This window comes from Notamacropus eugenii, chromosome 3 (assembly GCF_028372415.1).
Source record: "Notamacropus eugenii isolate mMacEug1 chromosome 3, mMacEug1.pri_v2, whole genome shotgun sequence".
NCBI classification, from domain to species: domain Eukaryota; kingdom Metazoa; phylum Chordata; class Mammalia; order Diprotodontia; family Macropodidae; genus Notamacropus; species Notamacropus eugenii.
The window spans coordinates 13961077-13981962 of NC_092874.1; the positions used below are offsets into that span (position 1 = coordinate 13961077).

Here is a 20886-nt window from a genome sequence, read left to right on the forward strand (position 1 = left end):
TCCACGTCCTCAACAAATGTGCTAGCCTTAGTAGAACAACATGCCAAGGAGATCATCTACTTTTTCAGGAAAGAAATCTTACTCTGAGTTTATACTCCCCAAATAAAATGGCACTTCAATTCCAAGAGCTGCAGATACCATGAGCATGGTGTAGGATCATAATCACTGGGGCTAGAAATCAGGAAGCTTGGGTCTCCACCTTTAATCTCCTGCTCACTTATTTCTTGACTTTGCACTGGTTGGATTCTGGAACTGCTTCCTTCTCTAGAAGATCATAGAGTCATAGAGGCACCTCTAATCTAAGTACTCCATTTTACAGATGAGCAAACTGTGGTCCAGAGGAAATTAGGTGAGCCTCCCAAGGTCATGCAGGTAGGATGCATCAGAGGGGAGTCTGAACCCTAGTTTTCTGAACCTCAAGCCACACTCATCTCACAGGACCTTGATGCCCTATAATTTGATCATTAGGTAGATATCGTGCTACAGAGTCAACGTAGCATGCACACCCAATGGCCCTCTCTCTCACTGGTTCCATTTCATACTGTAGCCAAATTAAGGAACTTCTGAATTCAGAATCATGAGTTTTGCTCACATCTATATTGAGCCCTTTAAGGTTTACAAAGCAGTTTCCTTACAGCAACCTTGTAAAGTAGGCAATGCCTTTTACAGAGGAGGAAACTGAGGCTCATAGAGAGATACAGTCCCAAGGTTTTCAAATGGCCGAGCCCAGATTTGAACCCTGACCTTGTTTCTCAGTCTAGGGTATCTGCTGTGGGTCTTATGTCTAGAGACCAAAAACACAAGTGGCAAATTCAGGAAGTTGGTTTTTGTTGATAATTATAATCTCAAAGCTCATTTGTTTGTTTAAGTAAGAGGCTCTACTTCAGCTAAGAAAAAAAAAGCTAAGAAAAGTTGTTTCAGATTTCACAGTTGTTAGTCAAACATGCAGTGTTAGGCTTTTGTCTTTCCCAGGAGCCCCTGAGCTCCAGGGGAACCTGGGAAGACCTTGTCAGCTCCTGCTGTATTCATGCCTTTACTGTAGCTGTCCTGCAGTCTCATCCTGACCTAGGAAGGAAGGGCCTTGGGCTCTTGAGGGATGGGCCAGCAGAACCCAAACTCTGGCAGCAAGTGAGGTCTGGAGGATAGGCCCACTTAGGACTCCATATCCAGTATCCACTGATAGGGCTAGCCCAGCTTAGAGGGACTCATTACCAGCTTGACCAGAAACTGATGAATTCTTTGACCAAGAAACTCTTGAAAGCTGAGAGCAGGGATTATGGAATCACAGAATCATCAATGTTGAGCAGGAAGGGACCTTGGATGCCAACTGGTCCACTGTGAACTGGAAAACAGAAACTATTTGGTTTTTTTTCACTTTGTGTCTTTCTTCCACACCTAACACGGTGCCTTGTACATAGTTAGCCCTCATTAAGACCTCCCTGAACTAAAGGGTAGTGATCTGTATTGGTGTGTAGGCCACCCACAAAGGCATAAATCAGAGCATCGTGGAAGACGAAGAGCATTTGACCCAGCCTCATTTGAAAGATGAGTAAACTGAACCTTACTCTCATTGGAACTGGCTCAAAGAGGGAATAATTTACACACTCAATTGAATATAGAAATCTATCTTACCCTACAGGAAAGTAGGAGGGAAAGAGGATAAGACAAAGGTGTGACAATAGAAGAGAAGGGGACGGGGTAGTCAGAGGCAAGACACTTTTGAGGAGGGACAGGGAGAAAGAAGAGAGAAAAGGGAATGAAAAGAGAAAGGGAATAGGATGGGAGGTAATATAGTTAGAAATATTAACTGTGAAAAAAATTTGAAGCAAATTTCTCTGATAAAGGCCTCATTTCTCAAACATGTAGAGAACTGAGTCAAATTTATAAAAATAAGAGCCATTCCCCAATTGATAAATGATCAAAGGATATGATCAGTTTTCAGATAAAGCTGTCTACTACCATATGAAAAAATACTCTAACTCACTATTGATTGGAGAAATGCAAATTAAAACAATTCTGAGGTATTACCTCATATCTATTAGATTGGCTAATAGAAGAGAAAAAGATAAATGACAAAAGTTAGAGGGAAGGTGGGAAAAATGAGATTTTAATGCTCTGTTGGAGTTGTGAATTGATTCAACCATTCTGTAGATAGAGCAGTTTGGAACTATGCCCAAAGAGCTATAAAACCATGCATACCTTTTGACCTAGCAATACCTCTACTAGGTCTGTATCCTGAAATAAATTTAAAAGAAAACCAAAAGGAAAAGGACCTATATGTACAAAAATATTTATAACAGCTCTTTTCTGGGGGTAAAGAATTAGAAGTTCAGTTGATGCCCATCAATTGGGGAATAACTGAACAAGTTGTAGTATGTGATTTTGATAGAATACTAAAATGATGAGCAGGATGCTCTCAGAAAAACCTAAAAAGACTTACATGAGTGCAAAGTAAAATGGACTGCGTACAAAGTAACAGCAATATTGTAAGACAGTCAGCCAGGAATGACTTACCTAATCTCAGCAATACAATGATCCAAGACAACTCTGAAGGACTTATCATGAAAAGGACTTATCATGAAAAATGCTATCTATCCCCAGAGAAAGAACTGTTGGTGTGTGGATACAGATTGAAGCATACTTCTTTTAACTTTATTTTTCTTGAGTTTTTTTTCTTGTCTATGTTTTCTTTTACAGCATGACTTATGAATGTTTTGTATGACTATACATGTATAACTGTAATGTTAATGGGATTTAAGATCTTCCCTGCCCATAATAGGCCTCACGTGTAGCCCATTAAGGGAAGCTTGCTTAGGAGAGGTTTGCTTGTAGGAAGGCTTTCACACCTTTTGCTAATTTCTAATTAGGCACTGAGTCTAAGGGTTGTGATGCCTTCTGGCTCTGAGAAGTGTATGTATACTCTGAGTTGGTATTTTACTTTGGGGGTTCACTTATGAGAAGGACCTTGTGATTCCCTGGTTGAGATTCAGAGTTCTCTGACTGCTCAAATGTAAAAACTCTTATCCATCCAGGGATGTATGCAAAGTTTACAGCAATATTGCTTTGAGTCAGGCAGTAGAGCCCGGTCTGGTTTTTATTTCTCTGCTTGTATTTTCTCTGAAGTTCAAGGTGATGCCTTTTCCCCTGATCCCCTTAAAAGTTGCTTTCCTTTAAGAAAAGCAGATCCAAGAACCTGGGCTAACAGGTCATCCTGGATATGCTAGGGGGCTTGCTGTTACAATAGCCTACATGGAATTGCTTACCTTCTCAATGGGGGTAAGATGGAAGAGAGAGAGTTTTGAAAATAAAGTTTTAGTAAAGAATGTTAAAAATTGTTTTTACTTGTAATGGGGGAGGGGATAAAATACTGAACAAAATCTTAAGAAAAAAATAATGATGAATAAACCAAGACCGAGAGGAGCATAAGCTCACAAATCTGGCCATAGTTCTGTGTCCACTTCTTAGATGGTATAAAGGATGTATAAATTCAATTAGGCACACAGGAATGGATCTGCCTCACTTTATCCCTTTATTCTTTTAACTTATACATCACATCCCTCCACATACAACTGCTTTCAGTTACGGAATCAGACACAAGATGCTTTCTGAATGTAGCCTTTTTATACTTGGGAAAATACAGCACTGTCTTCATCCACAGTTTCAACAAACACTGTAGCATCTGTCTCTTAGTAGGAGAAGCAAGTCTTTGGATGGCCAAGTCCCATCAGCGGAGGTCATGATATGACTGTTGCACTTTTGTTGGAGCAGAGAAAGTACATTGAATCCCAGTGACTGCTTTTCTTGGCAACTTAAAAACAATCATTAGGAACTTAAACACCAATAAAAGGAGAAACCATTTCCATATACATAGCAGAAACCCCATGAGGGGATTCTCTAGGAAACTCTGCATCTCTATTTCATTTTGGCCATGTTTTCATCCCTGCATTTGGACGCTGACATGCTGGGGAGAAACAAAGAACCCAGTCTCTGCTAACTTTAGGTGGATCACAGTGAGACAGCTAGGATCGGGCTTGTGCCAGAGTTAATGGGAAATTAGGAAATTGCTTGGGTGTGTTTCAGAGCCTGGATCTTTCTTTAATTTGGATTTTATTTAATAGCTCTTGTTGATGTTTGGGAATTTTCTGGTGAAACCAGTTGTCATGGACATTTTCAGCCCTTACTATAAGAAGTTGTTGCAAATGTTTCATGAAGAGCTGGATCAGTGTAAGCACCTGTACAGTGAGCACAGGAAGCAGGTAAGTCTTAAAGTCCCTGGGAGCACTTCTGGGTTTCACTCTTGGACATGGGCAGAGTTTTAAGTAAGAACTTTCTGAAGCACACGTAGAGGATGGGAGTGTGCTCTTCCCCCCAACCCCACCCCCCACCCCCTGACAATCCATTCAAGCCAATGTAAGGAAACACTTTCTGACAGTAGATGGCGTGGGCTGCTTTGGGAAGTAGTGAGCCTCCTGTCACTGGAGGTCTTCAGAGACTGAATGACCACATATTGGGGAGGTTGTAGAGGGAACTTTTGGTCAGCTGCAGAGTGGACCAGATGGCCTCTGAGACCCCTTTCCACTCTGACATTCTGGGATAGTCTAAAATTGAAGTTACTTATTTCTGATTTAAGGTATTTTCCACTAACTGATAACATAGAAGAGAATGAGGAAGTCTAAAATATTTGAACCACTTAAGTTGACTGGGACTTTCCCCCTCCCTCCACATTTCCTACATGCAGGTTGAAATAGGAAATCCAGTTCTCAACAAGAATATGCCATTTACCTCAGGAAATCTCAAATGGGCCAAGGAAGTCCGCAGTCGCCTTAGTGGATTCTGGTCCAACTTTGTGCATCTTCAGCATCCGTAAGAAATTCAAATTTTAGGGATTAATGGGCAGTTTAATCATACCCAACCTGGTGGCAGTGAGTGTGAGTGAGCTATTATTAGATCTCAGATGAAAAATCGTCATTTATAAATGCTTTAATTTTGCAGAGTATTTTTTTTTAATTTTAGACTCAAACGCCAAAACACAAATACAGAATAGAAAAAAGAACCAAAAGCATATCATAAACTTAAATGTTGAAACTTAAATACAAAGTTTAAAAGAAAAAAAGCATGTCATATGCATAACAACATAAGAGAAGATTCAAATTATGTAACAATAAATTTTCATTTCAAGAAAGCCTGTATGATAAATAATACTTGTGTTGAAAATTGTCCATCTTTTCTTTGCTTCCTTGTGAGTGAGTTCTTTTGCTCTCTGCTGTGTACTTTTTAAATTTGTTCTTTTTTCCCCTCCCTTTACTCCCTGAAGGCCACAATAAAGTTTAGATATGTTTCTTTATAGCTGTAGATATATACATGCACATATATATTCATATATAGACATATACTTTTCTAAATATATCCTACTCCTTATCTTTGTTTTTATGTTTATGCATATATCTTGCTTCCTATCCTTCCTGCCCCTCTACTTTACTTCTACCCATTACCTTGCCCTCCTATTACTTGCCTACCCCCCTCCAAGGATCCCTGCCCTATCCTCCCATTCCTATGAATCTGAACACCCTTCTATACCCCACTTTTACCTATTCCCTCTCACTCCCCTCTGAAGAGCTCTCCCTTGTCCTCTCCCCCTCCTTATGCCCCTACCATTTTGTTTCTTCTGAATTTAGAAGATTTTTATACTCTTCTAAATATATATGTATTGTTCCCTCTTAAATCCATTCCCGATGAAAGTAGGTTATGAGAATTACCAGCCATTCTTCCCCATCTAATTCCTCTGTAATCAATTCTTCTTCTTGTACCTCATTTGTATAAAATAATTACTCTTTTTAAATTGTTCCTAAATGATTTTAGCTTTTAAATTCATGTCCTACTCATATTTTCCCCAATTTTACTGATGAGCTATCCAATTATTTTTTTAATTTATTTTTATTTTTTATTATTTTATTTGCTTTCAGTGTTCTACAATCACTTCCATAAACTTAGATTTTCCCCCTCCTCCCCTGTCCCTCCTCGAGTCAGCATACAATTTTACATAGGTTCTACACATACATTCCCGTTAAATACTTTTTCACCTTAGTCACGTTGCATAGAATTAAAATGAATGGGAGAAATCATAAAACAAACCAAATGTAATAAAAAAGAAAATGATCTACTACATACTGCAATCAAATTCCATAGTTCTTTCTCTGAATGTGGAAGGCATTTTACTTTAAGAGACCGTTGGAAATATCTTAAGTCCTTGCATTTCAATGAAGTTCTAAGTCTATCAGAAAAAATCCTCGCAACTGTTGTTGCTGTGTATAAAATTCTCCTGGTTCTGCTCTATTCACTCAGCATCAGTTCATATAAGTCTTTCCAGGCCTCTCTGAAGTCTTCCTGTTCATCACTTCTTACAGCACAATAGTATTCTAATACATTGATACACCACAATTTATTCAGCCATTCCCCAATTGATGGGCATCCCCTTGATTTCCAGTGTTTGGCCACCACAAAGAGAGCTGCTATAAATATTTTTGTACATGTGGGACCCTTTCCCATTTTTATGTTCTCTTGGGGATACAGTCCTAGTAGCGATATTGCTGGATCAAAGGATATGCACATTTTTGTAGCCCTTTGGGCATAGTTCCAAATTGCTCTGCAGAATTGTTGGATCAGCTCAAAGCTCCACCAACAATGAATTAGTGTTCCAACTCTCCCACATCTTCCGCAACATTTAACATCATCCTGTTTTGTCATGTTAGCCAGTCTGACAGGTGTGATTTGGTATTTCAGAGTTGTTTTGATTTGCATCTCCTATCAAATTATTAGTAAGAATCTTAGACATATTTTATATTTCATATACATGAAAAGTGAAAAGTAAACAGTGTGTCCTTATGAATCCTTTGTAATCAGTCTTTGATACGTATCTTATATTTCTCTTGGTTCTTGTATGTCAAATCTTCTAATAAGTTCAGAATTTTTGTAACAACGTCATAATAAATGTATATTTTTTTCATTCAGGATAATACTTAACCTTTGCTCTTCAATATATTATGTTCCAAGACTTGTGGTTCTTTAATATAGCTGCTACTAGGTCTTGTATGAGTTTCATTGTGGCACCACCACATTTAAATTGTTTTAATCTCGATGCTTTTAATATTTTATCCTTGAGTGGTGGGTTTCAGAATTGACTGACAGTTTTTCTCATAGCACCTCTTTGAAGGATCGATTATCCTTAAGTGGTGATCAACAGATTTGTTCTATTTCTACTTCCCCCCTTGTTCTAATGCTTCAGAACAATTTTCTTTAACTATTTCTTGCATTATTGTATCAGGATTCTTTTTTTTGATCATAAGTTTCAGTTAGTTTGATTACTCTTATATTTTCTCTTCTTGGTCTATTCTCAGATCTGTTGTTTTTCTTATAAGACATTTCACTTTCTCTTCTATTTTTTCATTATTCATATTTTGGTTATTTCTTGATTTCTTATCATTTCTCTGGCTTTACTTTGCCCAAGTCTAATTTTCAAGGAAGATTCTGGATCTCCTCTTCTAGATGGTAGACTTTCCTTTCATAACTTTCTTGTTTTTCTTGGATTATTCTTATTTTTTTCTTTAGTTTTTCCTCCATCTCTGTCATTTGATTTTTAGTCTTTTTTTAAAGTTCTTCTATAAATCCTTTTTGGGTAAGTGACCATTTAGTGGTTTCTTTACCTCAATATCCTCCTCTGAAGATGAACCCCAGTCATCTGTATTCCCATATTAACTTTCTATGGTTGGATTCTTTCCCCTTTGCCTCTACATTTTTTTGTTGTGGTGGTAATTGCTAAATTTTTGTAATCACCTCTATCCTTGAAGTATGGGAAATGGGGTCTCTTGCCCCAGATCTTCAGTTCTCCCGTATACTTGGAACCAAAGCCAAACCTCCAGCCTCCTGTAAGTGCCCACAGCCAGGTGCTTTCTACCCCACTGCTTCTGCACTCACCAGGAGGGTGTATGCTGGTTCCTTCTTGCCTGATGCTCTTTACAGCACAGCTGGGTCTGGTGTTCCTTATCAGCAAATCTTCCTGGGCGCAAATGCCCAACTCCCCTCACTATCTCAGGAGTGAAAGTTTCTCAGGAGGAAGCCTCTCAAACCAGCTAATGCCAGGGCTTGCAGTTTGTTGTTAAAACAGACCCCAGCTCAGAGGTGCTTATTCTACACAGGGACCAAACTTTGTCCAGGGATTGCTCTCCTGATCTTCCAAATTATTCCAGGAAGACCTGGTTGTGTCCCATTTTTATCTCCACCCACACTTTGTTTGGCCCAAAATGGTATTTTGACTCTTTTTGTGGGGAAAAATCTTGAGAGTTTGGAATTTTCTGACCTACTCCACCATCTTCCCAGAATCCTCTGCAAAGTACTTTTATTATCTTATTTTATCCTTATAATAATCCTGGGAGGCAGGTGCTAAAGTGATGTCCATTTTACAAGTGAAAGACCTGAGGCAGATGGAAAATAAGTGACTTACCCAGGTGCTCTCAGCTAGTAGCTATCTGAGGCAGAATTTGAACTGGAGTCTTCCTGACTCCCACTCCAGTCCATATCCCCTTTACCACTTAGCTGCCATACTTGGACTGAGTTTACCAATCCTATGGATTCTTTCATATAATTTCTCTTATTTTCTCAAATGAAGTTAATGTGCTTTTCAGACTTTAAAATGCATTATAAAAATCAGCTCTTCTTTCTCTCTTCTCTTACTTCTTCCTTTTTTCTTCTTCTTTTCTAATGTTTCTTTCCCTCGTTATCCTCTAGGACCATCTTAACACCTTCTTTCTTAATTTTTCTGTTCCCATATCAATGTAGTTACTTCCCTTTTTCCCTTCTGCTTCTTGCTGAAACTTTCAAAAATAATTAAAATCTTCCTTTTCTAGGTATCTGTTTATTTCTGATTTTAAACTCTGCTCTGAAAGGGACCTAGGTTTCTTCCTTTTGTTTAGCAAAATTTTTCATTGGTTTTAGAAACACATTGACATATCTGATCTGGGTAATGTGATTTTTTTTCCTATTTACCCTTTTCTGATTTTTGGCATTTGTCATTTCAAAGTTTATAGAATGATTAAACAATATTGCTTTACTCTGTCAAATAAAGATTTAAAATCTTTTCCATACAGGATCTTACAAGGACCTGATGCTGTATTACTATATCAGAAGTACATAGAAATGCTCAATTTACTTGACCAGTTTGGGGATTATATCTATGCAGAATGGAAAAGTACAGTGGATGAAGTCTGTGAATTCAATTTGAACCAGCCATTGATAAAATATGATGCCATGCATCATCTCCTCAGTGTCAATTTTGATCCAAAGGTATGGTTGATTTTTTAAAAGAATATCTTATATTAATTAAGCAAATAGTTATTAAATACCTAGTGTATATCAAGATCTGTGCTAAGTACTGGGGCAAATCCAAAGTGCAAATAAGAGTTGGCCTTTGCCATCATGTAGTTGACATTTTTGTTGTGGGTAATATGACATAAACACAGATGATAATAAGTTGGTATTTGTATACAACTTTAAAGTTTGCATCATTTGATCTTCACAAACAACCCTGGGATTGAGGTGCTATTATCCACCTCATTTTGCAGATAAGAAAATTGAGGCAGACAAAAGGTAAGTGAATTACTGAGAATCATACAGTTATTAAGTATCAAGGCTTTCTGATTCCAGTCCATCACTCTATCCACTGTGCGACCCAGCTGACAAAAATTTCTGTTATATGAATTTATGAAGTAATTGTCTGAGGCTAGATTTGAACTCAGGTCTTTCTGACTCCTGTAAGCAAAGTGTTTTTGAGGTCTGAAGGGTAAAGACATTTCTGGCCAGAGAGATCAGGGAAAGCTTCATGAAGGATATGGCCTTTGATATGACCTTCAGAGGAATATTGAAAATCCAAAAAGCAAAGCAGAGCGTAGAGGGCTTTCTAGAAAGAACAACCTATGCAAAGATATGGAAGTAGGAAAACACTGAGTGTGTGTTCAGAGGAATAGAAAGAGTAGTTTAGGAGTAGCCTAGAGGTTATGGAGACAGCACATTAGAGGTAACTAGAAAGGTAGGATGGCACAGGATTCTGATCACGTTGAATGACGCACAGGATTTTGAACTTGAGTTGGCGGTCAATTGAATTTTAACTAGAAGTGAACTACTAAAGACTTTCAAATAGAGGATTTAACATGACCAAGTATTTGCATAAAGAAGATAATTCTGGCAGAGGAATCAAACATGGGTTGGAGGAGGGATGACCTGCTTGGAAAAGGTATTAGTATTCCAGGCAAGAAGGACTGAAGATCTGACCAGAACTGTAGCACTGGGAGGAGAGAGGAGGAGACAGACACGAGAGATATTGTACAAGGTTCAGTCACTGATCAGACATGAAAGATGAAGGACAGAGGCACGTCAAGGAAGGGCATCTGGGACTCAAAGGTGGGAGACTGGGCAAGCTTCAGTCCCCCGAAAAGAAGCAGTGAGGTCGGAATGAAAGAGCACTTTGTGCGGAAAGATGATCAACTTGGAATTGTAAAATAGGCCTTTTCTTTATTATCTCTCCAAGACATTCACTTTTCATTTTGATAAATGACTAAATATGAAAGTAAATTAAAATGTCTATAGAAAATCTTGCATTAATAATTCTTTTTAAGATCTGTTACCCGACATTCACTGGTTTTTGATGTGTGTGTATCTGTATCTGTTTACAATATGAAATACTGAATTTAGACCAATGTCTAGCAGGGGTGGGGAACCTGTGGCCTCAAGGCCACATGTGGCCTTCTAGGTCCTTGGGTGCAGCCTTTTGACTGAGTCCAAATTTTATTCTTTTATTTATCCTTTCATTAAGGGCATTTGTTCTGGAAAGTGGCACCTACCTCCCAGGACTGTAATGGCTACAGGCTCCCCACCCCTGTTAGGAGATAGGACTTGGACTTTGGGACTTCATTGATTTAAAGAGAATTCTGAAAGTGGGAAATTCCCTTCACCAATGCAAGTCAGAACCTTCTCTGAACCTTATAATCTTGAAGAGTTTCCTAGAACACTGAGAGCTTAATGACATTCCCAGAACCAGTGATTTGATCCTGCCTATGTACCACTGGCAGGTAGATCCCAAGTTGCCCTGACTTCAGTGCTCCATCTCCTATACCGTGTGTGTGTGTGTGTGTGTGTGTGTGTGTGTGTGTGTGTGTGTGTGTGTGTGTAAAATCTAAGATTTAGGGAATCATTGAGTCACAGGACTTTATCCACCTAAGGGAATATATAAGATCTGGCAGGAGCTTTTGGTCCAATGTCCTTATCTTACCAATGAGGATTATAATAATGATAATTCTGATGGTAATTATTATTATAGCTAACATTCATATAGCACTTTAAGTTTTGTTAAAAACTTCACAATTATTTCATTTTATCCTCATAACAACCTGGGAGGTAGTTGTCATTATTAATCTCATTTTACAGATGAGAAAAGTGAATCAGACTGGGTTTAAGGGACTTACTCAGGGTCACACAAGTGTCTGAGGCTGACTTCAAACTTGGTCTTCCTGACAAGATGTCCAGTTCTTTCTCCACTGGGTACCCCTTAGTTACCTATGACGATCTAGTAGGTATCAGTGAAAGACACAGGAAAATCTAGTTTTTCTCTGGTTTGTTTATTTAAATGAAATTCCAAAACATTTATTAAGCATCATTTGTGTGCCAGGCACTTTGCTAGGCACTGAGAATACAAAAGACAAAAATGAAAAACATCCCCTACCTTCAAGTTCTCCACTGGCTTCACAGGTGTCTCTCGGCCACCACCTTATTGTTACCCAGTGCTCATTGCTTTCTATGCCAACTTTGTTCTCCTCACCTTTAGACAATGTAGAGGAGAGTACAATACAGAAATGGAAGTCTGTTCACAGAGAGAGGACCCCAGGAAAAATTCTCCAAGTCCCTTCTCTTTTTTAATAAATAGAAATAAACCATTCTCTTGTCACAAAATCTCTTGCTATGAAATGTTACAGAATTTTCCCCCAATTTCTGTGTTCTAGCTCGTGGCTGTGTTGAGAGAAGTGAAATATCTCCTGATGCTGGAGAAGTCAGACATCCCATATTCTGCCTTAGCCATCTATGGAAAAAGAAACACTTATTTAAAGGTTTGTGTCTTCAGATGTTGGGATGACCTTTGATGAAGCTTCTGTAAAGGAACATCTTGAATTGGAATGCAAATTGTTTCTGGGAACTTTTTACTATGTACTGCTCTGGTACCTCAGTGGGGCTGTTTCCTCCAGTGGTGAGGACTGGAGCCTACCTACCTATACCTGCCCATGGACTCCTGTAAAATCCTCCGTGGGAGTCTGCCTATCTAACATCCCAAAGGTTTTCCTGTCATGTTTTTTACAGTCACTAACTCTCTGAAGTCAGATACAAAGCCACATCTTCCTGATTTCAAGTCCAGATCTTTATTCACTCTGCCACCTTATCTTTCATGATGGTTTCCTCTAACATTTATTTTTCTGCTTCTGTTCAGTACATTGGAAGTCTTGAGCTGCTCGTCCAGTGGTATAACAAGCTGAAACTAAACCTTCTGGAGGTTGAGCAGCCTCTGATTGAAGAGGAGCTAGTGGCCATAGATGGCCAGCTCCAGGAGGCAGAGCAGTCATTCACCTGGCATTCACCTGACTGTTGGGACTACATGGAGAAACTGAAGGCGGATGTCTTTGAACTACAGCAAAGAGTGGAGCAGACCCAGGAAAATATCAAATTGATCCAGCAGATCATGAAAACTTGGACTGAGCACACCCTCTTTTCTAGGCGAGATCACAGAAAAGAAGCATTTTTTGCTTTGGAGGGCAAAGGAGACACATTCACTAGGAAATACAAATTGATTCAAGAAGATGGACGCCGTATACACCATTTAGTGGAGGTAAGCGATGCTCTAGGAATTAGAGGGATTTTTTTTTCCTGAGTTTACTCCTTAGTTCTTTAGGAAAAAGTCCATCAGACAGATGTTTCTCATTTGATCTAGGGTTCATGATGTACCTGCTCTGTGGCAGGCACCATTTGAGTAGTAGCAATGCCAAGATAAGAATGAAACAGTCTCCTCAAGAAGGTTACATTTTTCTCAAGGGAAACAATGTATATACATCGACATAAATGGATTCAAAATAAATACCAAGCTAACTTGTCCCTTGATGAGTATCTCAGAAGATTTCTTGTGGGAAGAAGCAGCACTTTCGTGTGGCTCGTAAACATCTATGAATCAACTGCTAAGAGACTTTAGATGTCTTCTAGTCACCACAATTCATTAAGCGCCTACTATGTGCCAGGCACTGTCCCAATGCTACCTCCTTTGTTTTATAGATGAAGAAACTGAGGCCCAGAAAAGCTTATAGGATCATAGATTTCAAACTACAAAGGAGTTTTGAGATCATCTGCTCCAACTCCCCATTTTTCACAGAAGAAAACTGAGGCCTAGAGAAGGGGACTGTGATGAAAGAGCTTCATTTCCAATGATGAAAAGTGATCCAAAGGCAGGCACGTCTCTCCTTCATTGTCCTTTTAATGTCTCCAAAAATTGCCATTGGAGTTCCTGAAGGAGAGACATGGAAGAATCCTTTCTTTCTCCTTTTCTCCATCCACATTGGAATACTGATGAAAGCAGCATTTAATTTTGGTCTAGCAGTGAGTAATTAGTGGCATCTGATTTCTAAATAATTCTTTAGAGTTTTCCATGCAAAACAAGTATCATATAGCTTATGAGATTCACGTTCAAGAGATAAATGCTGGTACTTTGGGCCATGATCCTGGGCTTGACTGGTATAGTCACTAGACTCTCATACCTGCTGATTTCAATGAAGGAAATGTGTGCACCTCTAAGGGAGCTCTAAGTGACTCAGCCTTTTTTTCTCATTTTACTGGATTTCTACAGAAGGACAAAATCTTTAAACTTGAGGCTAGCCATTTTCAATAAGGCAAAAATTAAGCAATACATGCCTAGGGGATACTAGGAAAAAGAACGTGTAGGAAGTATCTGAATAGTGTGTCAACTTGCCATATGAAGGAAATGCCAGTACCCTGTCTGTAACAGTTTCTATTTCGCCATCTCCCACTTTCAAGCCTCTGTGATACAGACTGGCGTGGACACCTGGAATGTACTCTTCCCCCTCACCTCTGCTTCTTAGAAAACCTGGCTTCTTTGGAGGATTAACTCAGGTGTCTTCTCCTATATGAATCCTTTCCTGCTCTGCTTCATCATGAGAGTTCTCTGCCCCTTCAAATGACCTTTTATTTACTTATTTGTTCATATACTGTATCTTCCTGGTGGAATATAAACTCCCCGAAGAGAGGAACTGATTCATTTTTATCTTTTTATACCTTTGTTGTACCCAGTTCAGCTCCCAACACACAGTGGACACTTAATAAATGTTTACTTAATGGATTTGTCATAACTGGGGACAGATTTTTAGCTCTTACCCAACAGAAGCTTCCTATACTTTATTTTTTAAGATAAACTTTTACTTTCTTTAAAAACTATCGAAAGTCACACCATTGTTTATTCCTGGTTGGTTTCTGGGATGCTCTGAATTATGCCTTCGTTGACTTTCAGGACACCTCTACAGCTGTTAATGCATAAGAATCTGTCCGATGGAGGACAGATGATGGATTACAATTAATTTCTTCCGTTAAATTTTCAGGATCTAAAGATTCACTCCCAAAACACTAATCTGGGGGCTATAGACCCGTAAGATTTATGAACCCTGATTAAAATGCATTGAAAATAGTCTCCAATGCAATTGCATAGCTCGACACAATTAACAATACAGTGCCTGCAACATTGAATTGGAAATCAGGTTGGGGTTTATCTACGAGGAACTTGACCCTCCCCCATATTTCCTTCAGTCAGATACTCAGAAATTTTGAAATTGCCCTTCTCGATTCAAGAACAGGGGGAATAGGAATCTTTGGGGACTGTGACGAAGGAACACCACAGGAATAAAGCTGTTATTCATTTTCCATTTCTTGTAGCTTTTTTTTTTTAAAGCACACTATTTTCTCCAGCACATGATTTTGACCTTGAGTCCCATCCCCACCAAGTGGAGAAGGTTCTTTCCCATAGTCTTGGCAAGCTTTTGGAGGGTTGAGCAATTTTCCCCATGGCCTCTCTACACCACACTTCCCATCCATGTATGATGGCATTCTAATGGCATTCAGGGGATGTCCTTTCAAGACACAGGATGGCCCAGAAAGAGCAAATGAGTAGTTAAGGGGCAGCAAAATTCCTTTCTCCTTTGAGAGGTAATGGATTCCTTCATGAAGCAGAGGCTGATAGCCATGTACTAGGGTGATAGAGAACGAATTCTGGTTTGGCATAAGCCAACCCAAGAAGAAGTTGAATGGATCAGAAAGAGCCACAGATTTGGAACCAAAAGAGCCAAATTTGAATCCTGTCAAGCTGCTTCATTTTTTTGGACCTCAGTTTCCTTCTCTGTAAAATGGAGGGACTGGATCAAGAAAGTCCCTTTCACTCCAAATCTATTTTCTTGGGCATAGATACATGGCGTCGAAGGCAGCATGATGGACTTCAAGTAAGGAAAACTTGGGTTCCAATGCTGTGTCTGACACTCCACTAGTTACATAAGCCTGGGCAAGTCAATGAATCTCCCAGGCATTCAGATCCTTCATCTGTCATAGGCAAGGCTCAAATTGAATGTCTTGCATGGACATCATGTTTGCATGTCATTTCTCCTATGAAACTGGGAGCTCCTTAAAAGTAGGGACTAGAGTTTTGCCTTTCTTGATGCCCCTCTTAGCCCACTGCTTGGAACCTACTAGGTGCTTATTGACTAACTGACCTCTAGACACTACCCATGAGTCACTGGACAAGTCCTTTAACCTTTATGAGTCTCTGTAAAAAGGAACTGGATTCCAGCTGTGAGCCAACCTACTGAGATCTTTGAGAAATCATCGTCATCACAGCTGACATTTTCATATAAGTATTACTAACCCCCATTTTGCAGATGAGGAAGCTGAGACCAGGAAGACTAAGTGACTTGCCCAGACTTACATGACTAACAAGTGTTAGGCAGACTTTGAACTAAGGCCTTCCTGACTCCAAGACTGTCCTTCTATCCATTTCAAGAAGTAATGTGGCATTGAAGTAGAACACTGAATTTAGAATTTGGTAGAACCTGGGTTCAAATTCCTCCTTGGGTAATTACTAGGGATGTGACCTTACATAAATCACTTATTATTGTGAGCCTTTGTTCCCCCACCCCTGCAAAATTGGGACAGCCTTGATTGTAGTAGGCACATTCCAGGGTTTTCAGTGAGGCTCACATAAGACTGTGTTTTCAAAGTACTTTGCCAACATTCAGGTGTTATGTACATGTCTGTTGTTTTAATAATTGCGCAAGGCTCATCTTTTTAAGGCCCTCATGCCTGCCTAACCTTTTCAGCCCTGTCCATCACTCCCAACTCACTGCATGATCTGTGCCCACCATGAGAACTGTCAGACAGATCCCCTCCTGAGCACCCTTGCCCAGGGCCATCCCAGGGGGAGACTGGGCTGGCATATTTTCTTCTACATTTGAAGCAGTAGGGTTGGTGTTCTGTTTGTGTAGGTTTCAAAAAGCTTTATTTTGGAAAGGAGCTTACACCTTTCCTTTCATCATAGAATAGTCTACTCTATTATCCTGTGCTATTGATAGTAGTATTTCTTCGGATTTCATTCATTCATTCAATGAAAATTTATTAAGTACCTACTGTGTGCATAATTTTCAGATGCCCACCTCTGGTGCTTTGTGGTGGTATGGAGAGAACCAGCAGAGCAAATTCAGTTCCATCCAATTCACAATGTTTATTTTTTAAATAAAATTTTACTTTTTTAATTTATAAAAATTAGTGTTCTCCCCCCCATTGATAAAACCAAACCCTTGTCTTATAACAAAACCCTGGAGACCAGGTCCAAAAAAGTGTCTCATTCTCCCCACGTGAGCCCATCATTTGTCAGGAATGGGGCAGGTAGGTGCTTGGTTATCAGTCCTCTGGAATCATGGTTAGTCATTACACCGACCAGGGTCCTGAAGTTTTTCAAAGAACCAGCATCTAGCAAGTCCATCCTATATGCCAAGCACTGTGCCTAGGGGGTGGGAATCATTGTCCTCGAGAACCTTCCATTCTAGTGAAGTGCCCTAGCGGCACCAACTTCTGTCTGCTCACCAATGGCCACTCTCCTTGAGCACTTCTCCTTAACTTTCCCCACTCCAAGAGACTAGAGTAGATTTCTCATCTTTGATTCAATTCAGCATGAATTTATTAAAACACCTCTTATGTGCCAGATACTGGGTACACCAAAACAAGAATAAAATGGATGCTGTTCTCAAGCAGTGGGCATTCTCCTCAAGTATCAGGGCAAACTCTGAAAGGTTCTCCCTATTTGGTGAAGCCCTGTTTGGGGGGGGGGACGGTGTAGAGAAAGTTAATGTAATATTGTGGTTAGGTCTAGGGCCATTGGTCCAGTGACTCCTTTTTGCCTGCTCCACTCAAGTGGAGCAAATAGTTGATCAAAATGCAATAAAAATCAACTTATCTTTATCTAGAGACAAAACTTATTATACAAGTACAAATGGCAAAAAAAAGAAAAAGGAAAAAGAAATTAAACAAGAGGAGGAAACCTTGAAGTAATGAGGCAGGAGTAGAGAGAGGAGAAATTCACCACCTCCCAGGGCAACAGCAAACTGTCCAGGCCCAATTGCTCTGTAAGTGGGGCAGGGAGTTGGACAAAGCTCCAAGTGCTCCTAATTATATTCCATTTGAGAAAGTCTCCCTTTCCTTTACTCTTGGCTGGAGGTAGTCCATGATCCTCCCCTTTCTGAGAAGCTCAAAGGTTCTGGTATTTCTTCCTCATCTTGTGTGTCTCCTGTCATCAGCTCAGAATAGCTTCTTTTCCTCTTTGCTGACCCATGAGGGGTGATACTGCAAGAAGGACTTTGCAGCCAGGCTGAGACTGGCTCTGTTATAAGAAGATCGGCTTAGCCAAGTTTGGAGTTTAAGCAGCAGTGTTGCAGAGCAAGGGATCTTTTAAGCATCTATTGTTCACTGTGCTGCTACTCTGTATGATTATTCTGGTTGTGTCCCCGCACCTCCCCCCCCCAAGCCTAGAATGCATTCTTTCTCGCCTCCATTTTTTGGAATCCCCTAGTTTCTCTCCAGACTCGGCTCAATCACTCTTTTCAATGTGAAACCTTTCCCTCCAAAAGCAACCTTGTGTTTGTATGTGAATTCCACATGTCCTTAATAAGCGTGTTGTTTTCTCTATTAAAATGCAGTCTCCTTGAGGACAGGGGCTATTTGACTTCTGTCTTTGTATCTCCAAAACTTAGAATAATGCTGGGTTTATAACAGACCCTTAATAAATTCTTATTGCTCAAATAGAGCAATAAGTTCTCTTAGGGTGGGGACTATTTATCTTTCTCTTACCCTCTTTGCTTAACATAGTTACTGGGTTCAGTCTCTATATTCAGCTCAGTGCTGAGGGAGATTCATTGTTTAACAGGCAGAGCTTGCCCTCATGGAGTTTAGTCTAGTCCGTGGATAAAATACAAGCACCAAGGCAAATATGATTAAAAAGTAGCTAGCTCCATGGTCCCTGTTGACTTCTCCTTGGGAGATGTGAATCAGTTGAATAATTCATTTAATCAAATGAAATACTGTGATTTTTATATGTCCTCAGGATAATTTGAGGCTCTTCAAGGCCAATGCCATGTCAGACACCTGGAAGATCTACCTGGAGTTCATTGACGACATTGTGGTTGATGGCTTCTTCAATGCCATTATGCATGAGTTAGATTTCTTCTTGGTGAACACAGAAAAATGTGTGAAAACTACTCCATTCTTTCAAGCACAAATGATCCTCATGGCCCCTGAGATCATATTTAAACCACCATTAGAAAGAGATGCTGGGGATGGACTGTATGACCTTGTGGAGGAGATCTTATGCAATATTTTTAGGATGTCTGGCCAAATGAACAGAGTAGCACCGCATCTGGAAATCCCAAATTACCAGGTATTTTCCTTTTGAAAAAGTAGGTAATGAGGTTGGAGGGGGTTATCTACTGGGGAAGGAGGAATTCTGGAGATCCAAGAAAAGAACATCAACAAAACATTAAAAAACAAAAGGAAGAAAGAGAAAAGAAATTCATACTTTTTTTTCCAAAGCAGATGATTACCTAAAAGTTGTTTGAGTGGGGGCTAGGGGGGGCATTAGTATGAAGAACTTCCAGAATGATAATTCTTTTCACAAACACTGATTGGCATACCTGCTTTGCCATGTTTAGTTTTAGACAGTTGTAGAAGAGGTTGCATGATCTCACAGCATGGATGTGTCAAAGATAGGACTTGAATTCAAGGCTGTTGTTACTCTAAGGTCTGCCCTCTATCCACTGGACCAGGTTGTCTCTTTTCTTAGAGATTTTTATCTGTATGTAGATAGCTATACCTATATATAGATAACTATACATAGATATTTATCTATAGAATTATCTGTTTTGAAGGGTGGAGGAGGATTCCCAAGCTAAGAGAAAACCTAGGTGATTTCCAATTTTGATACTTTGGTAGAGTGCCATGTGTCCAGTGATGGACCTCTACCCATAGTTTGTGGTGACTCACTACTTCTCTCAATGTTTAGAATGACATGGACCATATGTTGGACCTGACAGAGACAAGGCAGGAGATCATGAACAGGGTGTCAGGGGTGATCAACAAAGTTCTGGACTACAGGAACTCTTTGGATGTCTACTCTTACCTCTGGGTGGATGATCGCATGGAGTTCATGAAGCAATTTCTTCTCTATGGTCACCCATTAACTGGAGAGGAAATGGACATTCAGGCCAGTGAAGGCCTCCCAGAACAGCCACCCACCATCGAGCAGTTCAAAGAACAGGCAAGATAAAATGGCAAATGGGCTGTGTAGATAGCAGGACTTTTAAAGCTAATTGGTGTTAAACTTTGTGTGTTCTTTTTTTAAAAATCTCCTGTAGATCGACATTTATGAAGCTTTGTATGTTCAGATGAGCAAATTTGAGGACTTCCGGGTCTTTGAAAGCTGGTTTAAGGTGGACATGAAGCCTTTCAAAATGAGCTTGCTCAACATGATTAAAAAATGGAGCTGGATGTTCCAAGAACATCTTCTGAGATTTGTCGTTGACAGGTAAAAACTCTGCTCATTTTGTCCAGAATGTTGGATCTGCAGATCTTTCCTTCATAATCCCTTGGGAAACCATATGATTGGTCTATGGATTTATGACAAATCTTATTTGAGATGTCCTAAGAGCCTTTAAAAGGGTCATTTATATGCACGAGTGGGATAACAGAGCATTCTTATGTTGAATGCTCTATATAACTTAGGAGACCCTGGGATCATAGACCAAGCTGCAAGAGAGCTCAAAGTCCTCTAGATCAACCTCTCTAAGTTGAGTGACTTATGCAGAGTCACGTAGTTCATGTTGATCAGAGGTAGGATGTGAGTCAAAATTGTCTGATGCCAAAACCCAGGCTCTTTGCGCTGAACGCTTCATGGCCTCTTCTACATCCTGCTGCCCCCTCAGGATTGTTATGAATAAGAGCTATGGGCAGATTGTAGGACTCAGCTTCTGGGAACTCTCTAAGACTTATCAACTTGATTTTTAGTGGAATGAGACCCCAAACCAATGAAATCGCAGAACGTTGACATGATTATTTATCACAACTGGAAGTGATGAGAATTTCAAAATATGTCTTGAGTTTTGAGTTCTTTTGAACCAGAGCTGTGATTGAATTAAAATAGAATACCAACTCCCAGTAAGCAAACCCTTATTAGCCAAAGACGATGGGTGCCTACTTGGCAGTTTATAG

At 39.7% G+C, this 20886-nt stretch overlaps 1 protein-coding gene across 9 annotated transcripts in view; it reads left to right on the top strand.

Annotated features, from left to right (window-relative positions):
* Nucleotides 1-20886, top strand: part of DNAH11 (dynein axonemal heavy chain 11) — a 302015-nt gene that overhangs the window by 48809 nt on the left and 232320 nt on the right. For 8 of the 9 annotated variants that reach the window (XR_011976511.1, XM_072650882.1, XM_072650884.1 and 5 more), the window contains 8 exons: nt 4119-4256; nt 4739-4863; nt 9141-9336; nt 12045-12149; nt 12524-12919; nt 18728-19060; nt 19682-19936; nt 20034-20203. Coding sequence is in view for 8 of the 9 variants with exons in the window: in XM_072650882.1 (XP_072506983.1) it covers nt 4119-4256; nt 4739-4863; nt 9141-9336; nt 12045-12149; nt 12524-12919; nt 18728-19060; nt 19682-19936; nt 20034-20203 (1718 nt within the window). In the remaining variant the exon portion in view is untranslated. The remainder of the gene's footprint in view (nt 1-4118; nt 4257-4738; nt 4864-9140; nt 9337-12044; nt 12150-12523; nt 12920-18727; nt 19061-19681; nt 19937-20033; nt 20204-20886) is intronic. The other variant, XM_072650888.1, reaches the window with a different exon arrangement.